At 45.3% G+C, this 12913-nt stretch overlaps 1 protein-coding gene across 3 annotated transcripts; it reads left to right on the top strand.

The window, feature by feature from the left end:
- The first annotated feature begins 1924 nt into the window (after positions 1-1924).
- On the top strand, positions 1925-12649 carry LOC133109720 (serine/threonine-protein kinase pim-3-like). Of its 3 annotated transcripts, XM_061219238.1 has the most exons (10): positions 1925-1998; positions 2385-2479; positions 2661-2702; positions 2896-3274; positions 3610-3786; positions 3878-3998; positions 10387-10517; positions 11338-11566; positions 12079-12265; positions 12419-12649. In XM_061219238.1, the coding sequence occupies exons 3-6, from the start codon at positions 2697-2699 to the stop codon at positions 3976-3978; spliced, it is 663 nt and encodes a 220-aa protein (XP_061075222.1). In that variant the 5' UTR covers positions 1925-1998; positions 2385-2479; positions 2661-2696; the 3' UTR covers positions 3979-3998; positions 10387-10517; positions 11338-11566; positions 12079-12265; positions 12419-12649. The 3 variants fall into 3 exon arrangements, with proteins under 3 accessions (XP_061075222.1, XP_061075220.1, XP_061075221.1); XM_061219236.1 differs by lacking the exons at positions 1925-1998; positions 2385-2479 and having other exon boundaries at positions 2629-2702; XM_061219237.1 differs by lacking the exons at positions 1925-1998; positions 2385-2479; positions 10387-10517; ... (1 more) ...; positions 12079-12265; positions 12419-12649 and adding an exon at positions 4425-4461 and having other exon boundaries at positions 2629-2702.
- The last annotated feature ends 264 nt before the right edge of the window (positions 12650-12913 follow it).

Here is a 12913-nt window from a genome sequence, read left to right as displayed (position 1 = left end):
TCCGACCTTGCCTGTTGTTAGTTTTAGTGGTAACGTTATTGTAGGGTTTCCAATAACGCTTGCTAGCTAGTTTGCACTGGTTATTCATGTTAACGACGTTGGCTAGCTAACGTTAGCTACAACGTTAGGGGGCGCTGACAGCTAACGTCAACGTTACTTCAGCCAGTTAGACGTATAAATCATATAAATGAAACAATTTCGTTCAGTTTTCACAATTATTTTTATATTCCAACATTGACTTGGTTAAATGACACGGAAAACACTGCCTGCTATTCATTTTCCTGAACATCAGTAGGCAGCAGAGCCAGAGCCGTTATCCACCTAGAAGCAAGTGTTATGACGTCATGCTGATTTGTACATGTTTTGTCACGTCACAGAACAAGCATTCTAGACTGAAGAAATAATCTATATAAGAAATTATTCCAAAACAAAATATCCCAAAGAAGCATAACACAATTTCATTTGTTGGGTATTTTCATTGAACGGAACAATGCCAAAAAGGAAATTAGCATGTAAGACCTAGGCTTCCTTAGCAATATAGAATTGAAGAATTCAAGCTTTATTAGGCCTACACCATATAGAATTCACATTGTAAGCTTTTAGCCTTCTAAAGCATAAACTGCAATTAGTTAGCACATACATAGATATTCATCAGCTCTGATACGAATTGCAATACATGGTATTTTATTGATCACATGCAATTACATCACTTGTGTAATTAATTATATTTCTAGCCTGAGATAAAACTTTGCTTTGAGGAGAAAAAATAGGCCTACAATGAATCTAGAAAACTGAACAAGAGGACGCTAACAGATTCAGACTGTGTTTTTTCTTCCGTCCAGCCTCAGACGATTGCCGTCCTGAGCAGAAGAACGATGGTGATAACTTGGACTTCTCAAGACGTGATCCCTACAATCTTCGAGGTTAGCATGACAACAAAACAAACAACACAGCTGTAGTCTAGTTTCTTTCCCAAACAGTCAGGAAAAATATTTTTCCTCAGTTTAACGTAATATCATGAAAGATATCCTTTGAAACATTCATTCTCCTCGCACTAACACAAATCTTCTGAAGCAGCAAGTTTTCAGAAAGTGCACATGGTGTGTATGGACCGGATCGCAGACAGGGTGCCTTAATCATTTTATGGTGATTGCCACTTTCATTAGAGAAATTATACTGTTATACTGTTCTGCATATTCTGAATATTTTCTGCAGATAATGACTGTAGAAAATGTTCAGAAATTAGTTTTGCCTCACTTAATTTGCTGTTCTTAGGAAATTGTGTCGTTCACATTGATGCTGAGTCAAGATTTTGCAAAAATTGGCATTTTCTGCAGATTCCTTCAATATTGATGCAACATCCAACATAATGTTGGGAACAGCTGTTTCTTGGAAGTTTGATTGGGGGAAAAAACACTAATTTCAACACTGATTTTATTCTGTGCTGCTCAATTAAACTGCATGTTTTTTTACTTATCTATTTATTTTGGTCTTTAAAACAATAGCCATAATAAAAACAAATGTACCTCGCAATAAAAACAAAAAACAACATTTTATTCCTGAACAAATCATATTGCAATCAAATCATCAACCATACAAACAAAAAATCCATACCAATCCATATTTAAACATGAACCGATGATTTTATGCCTATTAAAAACATTCCATATCATGCAATGTTTTCAAATGTTTTCAGGATCTGTAGGCAGTGCTCTTCTTCTATTGCTGTGTCCTAGCCTCCCCCTTTTGAACAGTGAACAGTGGTGCTCTCCTCTCTGTGAAACTAACATGTACATTCTGAACTGAAGGTACATTCAGACTGTATTCTTATGCTTGCACGTCCTTTTTAACCAGAGAGGAGAGTTGAGGAAACAAAGCCAGAGCAGGAGCCAACTTCTCCCACTGCGGAGGAACCACTCAACAAGAGAAAGCGCGGTCAAGATACTGTCCAGGCCTACGGAGACAAAACCCCCAGATCTAAGAAGAGCCCACAGAAAGGTTAGGATAGTAACACTGAGCAGATCAGCAAGATTGCTTTCTAATAGGCATCATCTGATACAACCTCATTGATTTGTACTTATTAAACAAATCATGAATGCATTATTATATTATCCATTAAAATTGTGGACTTTGGACTATATAGACTAACATGCATTTTATAACAGTTTTAATCTAATTGGCACATTTTGAATGACCTGTTTTCATAAAGCAGGAATCTGCAAATACTGATATTTAAGAATGTAAAGAGAGACCTCCTTTTTCCCCAAAGTCAAGGCTTTGAGAATATTTGAGAATGCTGCTGCCTATCATGTGGTTTTATGTGCAATACAGTTAGACCTACATACCATGCTCTGAATAACTGGTGTCTACCTGCTTTATTTTAGAATCCGTCAACAGGGTCTATAAAAAAGGAAAATTGCTGGGGCGTGGAGGCTTTGGCTCGGTCTATGCAGGGACCCGCATATCCGATGGACTTCCCGTAAAAAACCTTTTCTATGATCACAAACTCTGATTACGATTATATCTCATGACTATTGATTTATCTATGCTTATTATTATCAAATGTGAAATCAAAACTGATTTTACCCAACTTTAAGGCATTCACCTAACAGAACATGCTGTGTTTGCTATCAAATATATCTCACATGTGTTTTCATCAGGTGGCCCTTAAATATGTTCTGAAAGATGAAGAGGAAATGCACGTAAGTACCTCTTCCATGAGTTATGGGGCTGTAACCAGAGACAATGCAGAATAAAAATAATGTACGTAACTATGTGTTATAGCATTAACATTGACTAACGTTCCAAAAAACTGGAAATAAAAAAACTCACCATTTCATGTTATGTGCTAATTTGGCAAGGCTCTCACCAAAACTGCTTGACGTCTCTCCACAGCCTAGGAAGAAATTGTCCAAGCCCAAGGAAGTCGGACTATTTGAAATGGTTAACAAACTATCAGGTCATCCCAACATCTTGAAACTGTACAACTGGTTCGATAGACCTGCGTCTTATGTAATGGCAATGGAGCGCCCCAACCCCTGCAAGGATCTGTTCACATACCGCCAGGATCAGGGGGGCGTCCTGGATGAGGACGAGGCGCGCAATGTTACCAGTCAGCTGCTGGGCGCGCTGCAGCACTGTGAAGACCAAGGAGTGGTGCACCGGGACGTGAAGCCCGAGAACATCTTGATCCAGACGGACACCAAGGAAATCAAACTGATCGACTTCGGGTGTGGAGACCCGCTGAAGAACACCGCCTACACTGACTTCTCTGGTCAGTAAATGGAGGCAGAATCTGAATCAACCTTATTTTCATTGCACATTGTACTAGACCACCCGGTGTCTTAGTGATGAGTCCTGTCAGGATATAAAGAGGTCACACTTGGTTAGTTAGAAACATAGGCTGCTAAGATGCTTGCGCTTCCTACAACCGACAGTCTTCAGTCCTCCAAGTCTGATGAGGGTTGTAGGAAGGTTGTAGGAAGCGCAAGCATCTTAGCAGCCATCTTAGCTAACTATCCAAGTGTGACCTCTTTATATCCTGACAGGACTCATTTTTTACCTAGCAAACTGTACGCCGTCCTGATTTTTGTTGTGTCTGTTTATCAGGGACCCCCGAATACTTGCCAATTGAGTGGTTCCAGAAAGAGAAGTTCCTTGCAGGCCCTGGGACTGTGTGGTCAGTGGGCGTAACCCTGTATAACCTCGTTTGCGGCGGCGATCCCTTCACTTCGTACACCAGCAAGGGAATGCGACATGTGGAGATCAGTGCCGGGCTGTCACCAGGTGAGGAGCCAGGAGGTCAGGAAGGAGCTGCATTTCAACACACCCTCTGTTTCCTCTGTCCAGTCATACTTTATCTGCGTTTCCCTAATAGAAATCAAGGACTTCATTTGCTGTTGCCTGAGGCCCCAGGCAAGAGACCGACCCACCCTGGAGCAGCTGCAACTCCACCCCTGGATCCTGAAACACTTCTAATACCCAAAAAGACTCGACAAGTACGCTTGCTTCTGCTTTAAGCAGTCCTCATTCAAAACTCCATTGGCATCAAGAGTAGGCAATTGGTTGAATTTATTTATATAAATTAGGAATGGCAAGCATGCCTGTTTTACTGGAGGCATACTACATTGCATTCTTTGGGAGTACTTATTTACAATAAAATGGCATGTTAGTTGGCCACAAAGCAAACTTATTTTACGAGCTGAATAGCTACCTTGCCAAAGGTATTATGGTAGCTATGTAATTTTAAGTCCCTATTGCTGACTTGCTTTAAAGCTTGGAGCAGGAATTATCAGTCAGATGTTAGTCATTTTGTGACAGTGGCATAATTGTGGCATAATGTTACAGTACATGTTAGTTTCACTGCTTGCTTTTAGCCCAGATAGATGCTCACACACCTTTCATCTATTCCTTCCTTTTGACAGCCGGAATAATGGCAATGACACCGAGAAACGAATGACCCATTGAGGAGAAAATTATTTTGAGAATGGAGATAAGTATAGATATAAAATGTAGATAGAATGGAGAAAAAAGGAGATATAGAATGGAGATAAATGAAGATATAGAATGGAGATTAATGAGCTAAAACATGACAATTCACAGATGAGGTGAATAACATTGATTATCTTGTGAGAAGGTCTGCGATATATTAGAGTGAACCGTTGGTTCTCGTAGTCACTGTGTTGGATGCGTGAGAAATGGGCAGACATAAAGACCTGAGAGACTTTGACAAGGGCCAAATCATTATAGCCAGACAACTGGGTCGGGGCATCTCCAAAATGGCAAGGCTTTGCGGTGCTCCCAGTCAGCAGTGGCAAGTACCTACCGACAGTGGTCAGAGGAGAGACAAACCACAGCCACTTGGTCGTCCAAGGCTCATCAATGTGCAAGGGCAACGAAGGCTATCCCTTCTGGTCCAAACCGACAGAAGGGCTACTATGGCAGAATTTTAATGATGGTTACGTACGAATGTGCGACACAAATATTCTGTGAATTATGCCACAGTAACCCTTCTCTTGGTTCGGACCAGATGGGATAGCTGCTGCGCATGGGGCTGTGTAGCTACAGACCAGCCCATGCTAGCCCCTGTCCACCTTTGAAAGCACCAACAATGGGCATGCGAGAATCGGAACTGGACCTTGAAGCAATGGAAGAAGGTTGTCTGGTCTGATGAGTCCCATTTTCTATTACATCATGTGGATGGTCGGATGTGCATTCACCGGTTACCTGGGGAAGAGATGACACCAGGTAAACGGTGAACACGTACCATGTGGATACATGAGGTGAAAGAGAATGGGACTCATCGGACCAGGCAGCCTTCTTCCATTGCTCCAAGTTCCAGTTCCGATGCTCGCGTGCCCATTGTAGGCCCTTTTGACGGTGGACAGGGGTTAGCATGGGCACTCTGACCAGTCTGCAGCGACGCAGCCCCATACGCAGCAGGGTGTGATGCAGTGTGTTGTGACACATTCCTCACGGCTCAGACCAGACGGGATAGCCTTCATTGCCATCGCACATCGATGAGCCTTAGGTTGCTGGTTTGTGGTTTGTCCCTCCTCGGACCACTGTCGGAAGGTACTCACCACTGCTGACCAGGAGCACCAGACAAGCCTTGCCGTTTTGGAGATGCTCTGACCCAGTCATCTGCTCGTTAGTATTTTGCCCCTGTCAAAGTTGCTCAGGTCTTTTACACCTGTCCATTTCTCTTGCATCCAACACAGCGATTACGAGAAACGACTGTTCACTTACCTTTTAAAATATCCCAGACCTTGATGTTCCCTTTTGTTAGAGATAATCAAAGTTATTTGTGACCGGTCATAATGTTTTGTATGAAGAGAGATGAATCTCAATATTATTCACAACTTGTGCCTTGTCAAAGTCGGGCTCTCTGGGAAGCGAGCATTGCCTTCCCGGACTCGCCCGAGGGCACAAACGGGCCGAGGCTTCCATACCAGGGGCGTGCTGAGATCGGACACCAGCATGCCCCTGGTAGGGAATTGGCGAGTAACATTGATTATCTTGTGAGAAGGTCTGCGATATATTAGAGTGAACCGTTGGTTCTCGTAGTCACTGGGTTGGATGCGTGAGAAATAGGCAGACATAAAGACCCGAGAGACCTTGACAAGGGCCAAATCATTATAGCCAGACAACTGGGTCGGGGCATCTCCAAAATGGCAAGGCTTTGCGGTGCTCCCAGTCAGCAGTGGCAAGTACCTACCGACAGTGGTCAGAGGAGAGACAAACCACAGACCGGTTGGTCGTCCAAGGCTCATCAATGTGCAAGGGCAACGAAGGCTATCCCTTCTGGTCCAAACCGACAGAAGGGCTACTATGGCAGAATTTTAATGATGGTTACGTACGAATGTGCGACACAAATATTCTGTGAATTATGCCACAGTAACCCTTCTCTTGGTTCGGACCAGATGGGATAGCTGCTGCGCATGGGGCTGTGTAGCTACAGACCAGCCCATGCTAGCCCCTGTCCACCTTTGAAAGCACCAACAATGGGCATGCGAGAATCGGAACTGGACCTTGAAGCAATGGAAGAAGGTTGTCTGGTCTGATGAGTCCCATTTTCTATTACATCATGTGGATGGTCGGATGTGCATTCACCGGTTACCTGGGGAAGAGATGACACCAGGTAAACGGTGAACACGTACCATGTGGATACATGAGGTGAAAGAGAATGGGACTCATCGGACCAGGCAGCCTTCTTCCATTGCTCCAAGTTCCAGTTCCGATGCTCGCGTGCCCATTGTAGGCGCTTTTGACGGTGGAAAGGGGTTAGCATGGGCACTCTGACCAGTCTGCAGCGACGCAGCCCCATACGCAGCAGGGTGTGATGCAGTGTGTTGTGACACATTCCTCACGGCTCAGACCAGACGGGATAGCCTTCATTGCCATCGCACATCGATGAGCCTTAGGTTGCTGGTTTGTGGTTTGTCCCTCCTCGGACCACTGTCGGAAGGTACTCACCACTGCTGACCAGGAGCACCAGACAAGCCTTGCCGTTTTGGAGATGCTCTGACCCAGTCATCTGCTCGTAAGTATTTTGCCCCTGTCAAAGTTGCTCAGGTCTTTTACACCTGTCCATTTCTCTTGCATCCAACACAGCGATTACGAGAAACGACTGTTCACTTGCCTTTTAAAATATCCCAGACCTTGATGTTCCCTTTTGTTAGAGATAATCAAAGTTATTTGTGACCGGTCATAATGTTTTGTATGAAGAGAGATGAATCTCAATATTATTCACAACTTGTGCCTTGTCAAAGTCGGGCTCTCTGGGAAGCGAGCATTGCCTTCCCGGACTCGCCCGAGGGCACAAACGGGCCGAGGCTTCCATACCAGGGGCGTGCTGAGATCGGACACCAGCATGCCCCTGGTAGGGAATTGGCGAGTAACATTGATTATCTTGTGAGAAGGTCTGCGATATATTAGAGTGAACCGTTGGTTCTCGTAGTCACTGGGTTGGATGCGTGAGAAATAGGCAGACATAAAGACCCGAGAGACTTTGACAAGGGCCAAATCATTATAGCCAGACAACTGGGTCGGGGCATCTCCAAAATGGCAAGGCTTTGCGGTGCTCCCAGTCAGCAGTGGCAAGTACCTACCGACAGTGGTCAGAGGAGAGACAAACCACAGACCGGTTGGTCGTCCAAGGCTCATCAATGTGCAAGGGCAACGAAGGCTATCCCTTCTGGTCCAAACCGCCAGAAGGGCTACTATGGCAGAATTTTAATGATGGTTACGTACGAATGTGCGACACAAATATTCTGTGAATTATGCCACAGTAACCCTTCTTTTGGTTCGGACCAGATGGGATAGCTGCTGCGCATGGGGCTGTGTAGCTACAGACCAGCCCATGCTAGCCCCTGTCCACCTTTGAAAGCACCAACAATGGGCATGCGAGAATCGGAACTGGACCTTGAAGCAATGGAAGAAGGTTGTCTGGTCTGATGAGTCCCATTTTCTATTACATCATGTGGATGGTCGGATGTGCATTCACCGGTTACCTGGGGAAGAGATGACACCAGGTAAACGGTGAACACGTACCATGTGGATACATGAGGTGAAAGAGAATGGGACTCATCGGACCAGGCAGCCTTCTTCCATTGCTCCAAGTTCCAGTTCCGATGCTCGCGTGCCCATTGTAGGCGCTTTTGACGGTGGACAGGGGTTAGCATGGGCACTCTGACCAGTCTGCAGCGACGCAGCCCCATACGCAGCAGGGTGTGATGCAGTGTGTTGTGACACATTCCTCACGGCTCAGACCAGACGGGATAGCCTTCATTGCCATCGCACATCGATGAGCCTTAGGTTGCTGGTTTGTGGTTTGTCCCTCCTCGGACCACTGTCGGAAGGTACTCACCACTGCTGACCAGAAGCACCAGACAAGCCTTGCCGTTTTGGAGATGCTCTGACCCAGTCATCTCCTCATAACTATTTTGCCCCTGTCAAAGTTGCTCAGGTCTTTTACACCTGTCCATTTCTCTTGCATCCAACACAGTGATTACGAGAAACGACTGTTCACTTACCTTTTAAAATATCCCAGACCTTGATGTTCCCTTTTGTTAGAGATAATCAAAGTTATTTGTGACCGGTCATAATATTTTGTATGAAGAGAGATGAATCTCAATATTATTCACAACCCTTGCCTTGTCAAAGTCGGGCTCTCCGGGAAGCGAGCATTGCCTTCCCGGACTCGCCCGAGGGCACAGACGGGCCGAGGCTTCCATACCAGGGGCGTGCTGAGATCGGACACCAGCATGCCCCTGGTAGGGAATTGACGAGTTACATTGATTATCTTGTGAGAAGGACTTCGATATATTAGAGTGAACCGTTGGTTCTTGTAGTCACTGGGTTGGATGCGTGAGAAATGGGCAGACATAAAGACCCGAGAGACTTTGACAAGGGCCAAATCATTATAGCCAGACAACTGGGTCGGGGCATCTCCAAAATGGCAAGGCTTTGCGGTGCTCCCAGTCAGCAGTGGCAAGTTCCTACCGACAGTGGTCAGAGGAGAGACAAACCACAGACCGGTTGGTCGTCCAAGGCTCATCAATGTGCAAGGGCAACGAAGGCTATCCCTTCTGGTCCAAACCGACAGAAGGGCTACTATGGCAGAATTTTAATGATGGTTACGTACGAATGTGTGACACAAATATTCTGTGAATTATGCCACAGTAACCCTTCTCTTGGTTCGGACCAGATGGGATAGCTGCTGCGCATGGGGCTGTGTAGCCACAGACCAGCCCATGCTAGCCCCTGTCCACCTTTGAAAGCACCAACAATGGGCATGCGAGAATCGGAACTGGACCTTGAAGCAATGGAAGAAGGTTGCCTGGTCTGATGAGTCCCATTTTCTATTACATCATGTGGATGGTCAGATGTGCATTCACCGGTTACCTGGGGAAGAGATGACACCAGGTAAACGGTGAACACGTACCATGTGGATACATGAGGTGAAAGAGAATGGGACTCCTCGGACCAGGCAGCCTTCTTCCATTGCTCCAAGGTCCAGTTCCGATGCTCGCGTGCCCATTGTAGGCGCTTTTGACGGTGGACAGGGGTTAGCATGGGCACTCTGACCAGTCTGCAGCGACGCAGCCCCATACGCAGCAGGGTGTGATGCAGTGTGTTGTGACACATTCCTCACGGCTCAGACCAGACGGGATAGCCTTCATTGCCATCGCACATCGATGAGCCTTAGGTTGCTGGTTTGTGGTTTGTCCCTCCTCGGACCACTGTCGGAAGGTACTCACCACTGCTGACCAGAAGCACCAGACAAGCCTTGCCGTTTTGGAGATGCTCTGAACCAGTCATCTCCTCATAACTATTTTGCCCCTGTCAAAGTTGCTCAGGTCTTTTACACCTGTCCATTTCTCTTGCATCCAACACAGCGATTACGAGAAACGACTGTTCACTTACCTTTTAAAATATCCCAGACCTTGATGTTCCCTTTTGTTAGAGATAATCAAAGTTATTTGTGACCGGTCATAATGTTTTGTATGAAGAGAGATGAATCTCAATATTATTCACAACTTGTGCCTTGTCAAAGTCGGGCTCTCTGGTAAGCGAGCATTGCCTTCCCGGACTTGCCCGAGGGCACAAACGGGCCGAGGCTTCCATACCAGGGGCTTGCTGAGATCGGACACCAGCATGCCCCTGGTAGGGAATTGGCCGATCCAGCAGCCCAAACAGCGCACTCGCCGATACCCCCGGCTGGCACAACACCACTACACCAGACGATGAAGACGCAGCTACCTGGCCCTCGTCCTGTCACCGGAACTTTCTGAGTATCTAAGCGTGACCTCTTCATATCCTGATAGACTAAATTTTTACCTGCCAGACTGTACACCGTCCTGGTTTTTGTTGTGTCTTGATCAGGGCCCCCCGAATACTTGCCAACTGAGTGTTTCCAGAAAGAGGACCAGCCCACCCTGGAGGAGATGCAGCTCCACGCCTGGATCCAGCAGGCCTGATAGACACTGGAGTGTGGGGATGTACCCCACTGACTGGTATGTAATTCTAACACACAAAAAAGCCCCTGCAAGTACGCTTGCTTCTGCTTTAAGCAGTCCTCATTCAAAACTCAATTGGCATCAAGAGTAGGCTGTAAATCTTATTTTTGTTGGCAACACAATTGGTTGAATTCATTTATATAAATCAGGAATGGTAAGCATGCATGTTTTACTGGAGGGATTTTACATTGCATTCATTTGGGAGATGTGTTAATACTTATTCACAATATAATGGCAATGGCAAACTTACTTGACTAGCTGAATAGTTACCTTGCCAAAGGTATTATTTTAGCTATATAATTTGAAGTAGCTCTTGCTAACTTGCTTTAAAGCTGTAGCAGGAATTATCAGTTAAATGTTGAATAATTTTACAAAATTATGGCATAATATTACAGTACATGTTAGTTTCACTGCTTGCTTTAAGTCCAGACAGATGCTCACACACCTCTCATCTATTCCTTCCTTCCTTTTGACAGCCGGAATAATGGCAATGAGACAGAGAAACAAATGGCCCATTGAGGAGAAAATTATTTAGAGAATGGCGATAAATGGAGATATAGAATGGAGATATACACCAGTAAGGCAAAAAATTATGACAATTCACAGATGAAGTGAATAACGTTGATTATCTCCTAAGAATGACACATTTTAAGGTCTGCGATATATTCGAGGCTAAGCGAACCATTGGTTCTTGTAGAGCTTTCTCAGTTTCCAAGTGTAACCTCTTCATATGGCAAGGAGCCAAAACATTATGACAATTCACGGATGAAGCGAATAACATTGATTATCTCGTAAGAATCACACATATGATTCTCAGGTACGGCAGGCCAAAGCCACAGAAGAAGCCAACGGAAGAGGGGCGGGCCAGTGAGGAGACCACCGCCCAAAGACTCCCTCCTTTGTGTTTTGATCAGTGCCCCCCCGAATACTTGCCAATTGAGTGGTTCCAGAAAGAGGACCAGCCCACCCTGGAGGAGATGCAGCTCCACGCCTGGATCCAGCAGGCCTGATAGACACTGGAGTGTGGGGATGCACCCCACTGACTGGTATGTAATTCTAACACACAAAAAAGCCCCTGCAAGTACTCTTGCTTCTGCTTTAAGCAGTCCTCATTCAAAACTCCATTGGCATCAAGAGTAGGCTGTAAATCTTACTTTTACAGAAATCAGAAGTTGGCAACACAATTGGTTGAATTCGTTTATATAAATCAGGAATGGTAAGCATGCGTGTTTTACTGGAGGGATTTTACATTGCATTCATTTGGGAGATGTATTAATACTTATTTACAATATAATGGCATGTCAGCTGCCACAAAGCAAACTTACTTACTAGCTGAATAGTTACCTTGCCAAAGGTATTATTTTAGCTATATAATTTGAAGTAGCTATTGCTAAATTGCTTTAAAGCTGGAGCAGGAATTATCAGTCAAATGTTAGTCATTTTGTGACAGTGGCATAATTGTGGCATAATGTTACAGTACATGTTAGTTTCACTGCTTGCTTTAAGCCCAGACAGTTGCTCACACACCTCTCATCTATTCCTTCCTTCCTTTTGACAGCCGGAATAATGGCAATGAGACAGAGAAACAAATGGCCCATTGAGGAGAAAATTATTTAGAGAATGGCGATAAATGGAGATATAGAATGGAGATATACACCAGTGAGCCAAAAATTGACAATTCACAGATGAAGTGAATTATCTCCTAAGAATGACACATGTCTTTAAGGCCTGCGATATATTCGAGGGTAAGCAAACCATTGGTTCTTGTAGAACTTTCTCAGTTTCCAAGTATCCAAGTGTAACCTCTTCATATGGCAATGGGCCAAAACATTATGACAATTCACGGATGAAGCGAATAACATTGATTATCTCGTAAGAATCACGCATATGATTCTCAGGTACGGCAGGCCAAAGCCACAGAAGAAGCCAACGGAAGAGGGGCGGGCCAGTGAGGAGACCACGGCCCAAAGACTCCCTCCTCCACCAAGAACAGTTCCGAGTAGCCCGGCTGGGCCAATCAGAGGAGCTCTACCTTCACTGCCAACTCGACGGGCACCCCTGCCAAGCCCTGGTGGACACGGTGTCCACCATCACCCGGCCTGGCGTGCTCCCCAACACCACGGGCACACTTCCACCAAGCTGAGAACCGCGACTGGTGAACGAGCAGAGACGAGAGGATGCAAGCTGCTGTGTGTCAGCAAACCCACCATGACTTCTGGCTGGTCATGGTCATGGTCACTAAAACATAGGCGTAGTAAAATAGCTTATAGTGAGTTGTAATATTTAGAAAAAGTAAATACGGAGTGGCTTCACCTCAATGTAATGTATTTGGACTTGGCAATTAAAAATAATGATGTCCTCTGAAAAGGGGTGGTGGTGGTGGAGGGATTAAT

Source organism: Conger conger, chromosome 14 (assembly GCF_963514075.1).
Source record: "Conger conger chromosome 14, fConCon1.1, whole genome shotgun sequence".
Classification (NCBI taxonomy): Eukaryota; Metazoa; Chordata; class Actinopteri; order Anguilliformes; family Congridae; genus Conger; species Conger conger.
Note: the sequence above shows the minus strand (reverse complement) of the source record. Positions and strands in the feature narration are given on the sequence as shown.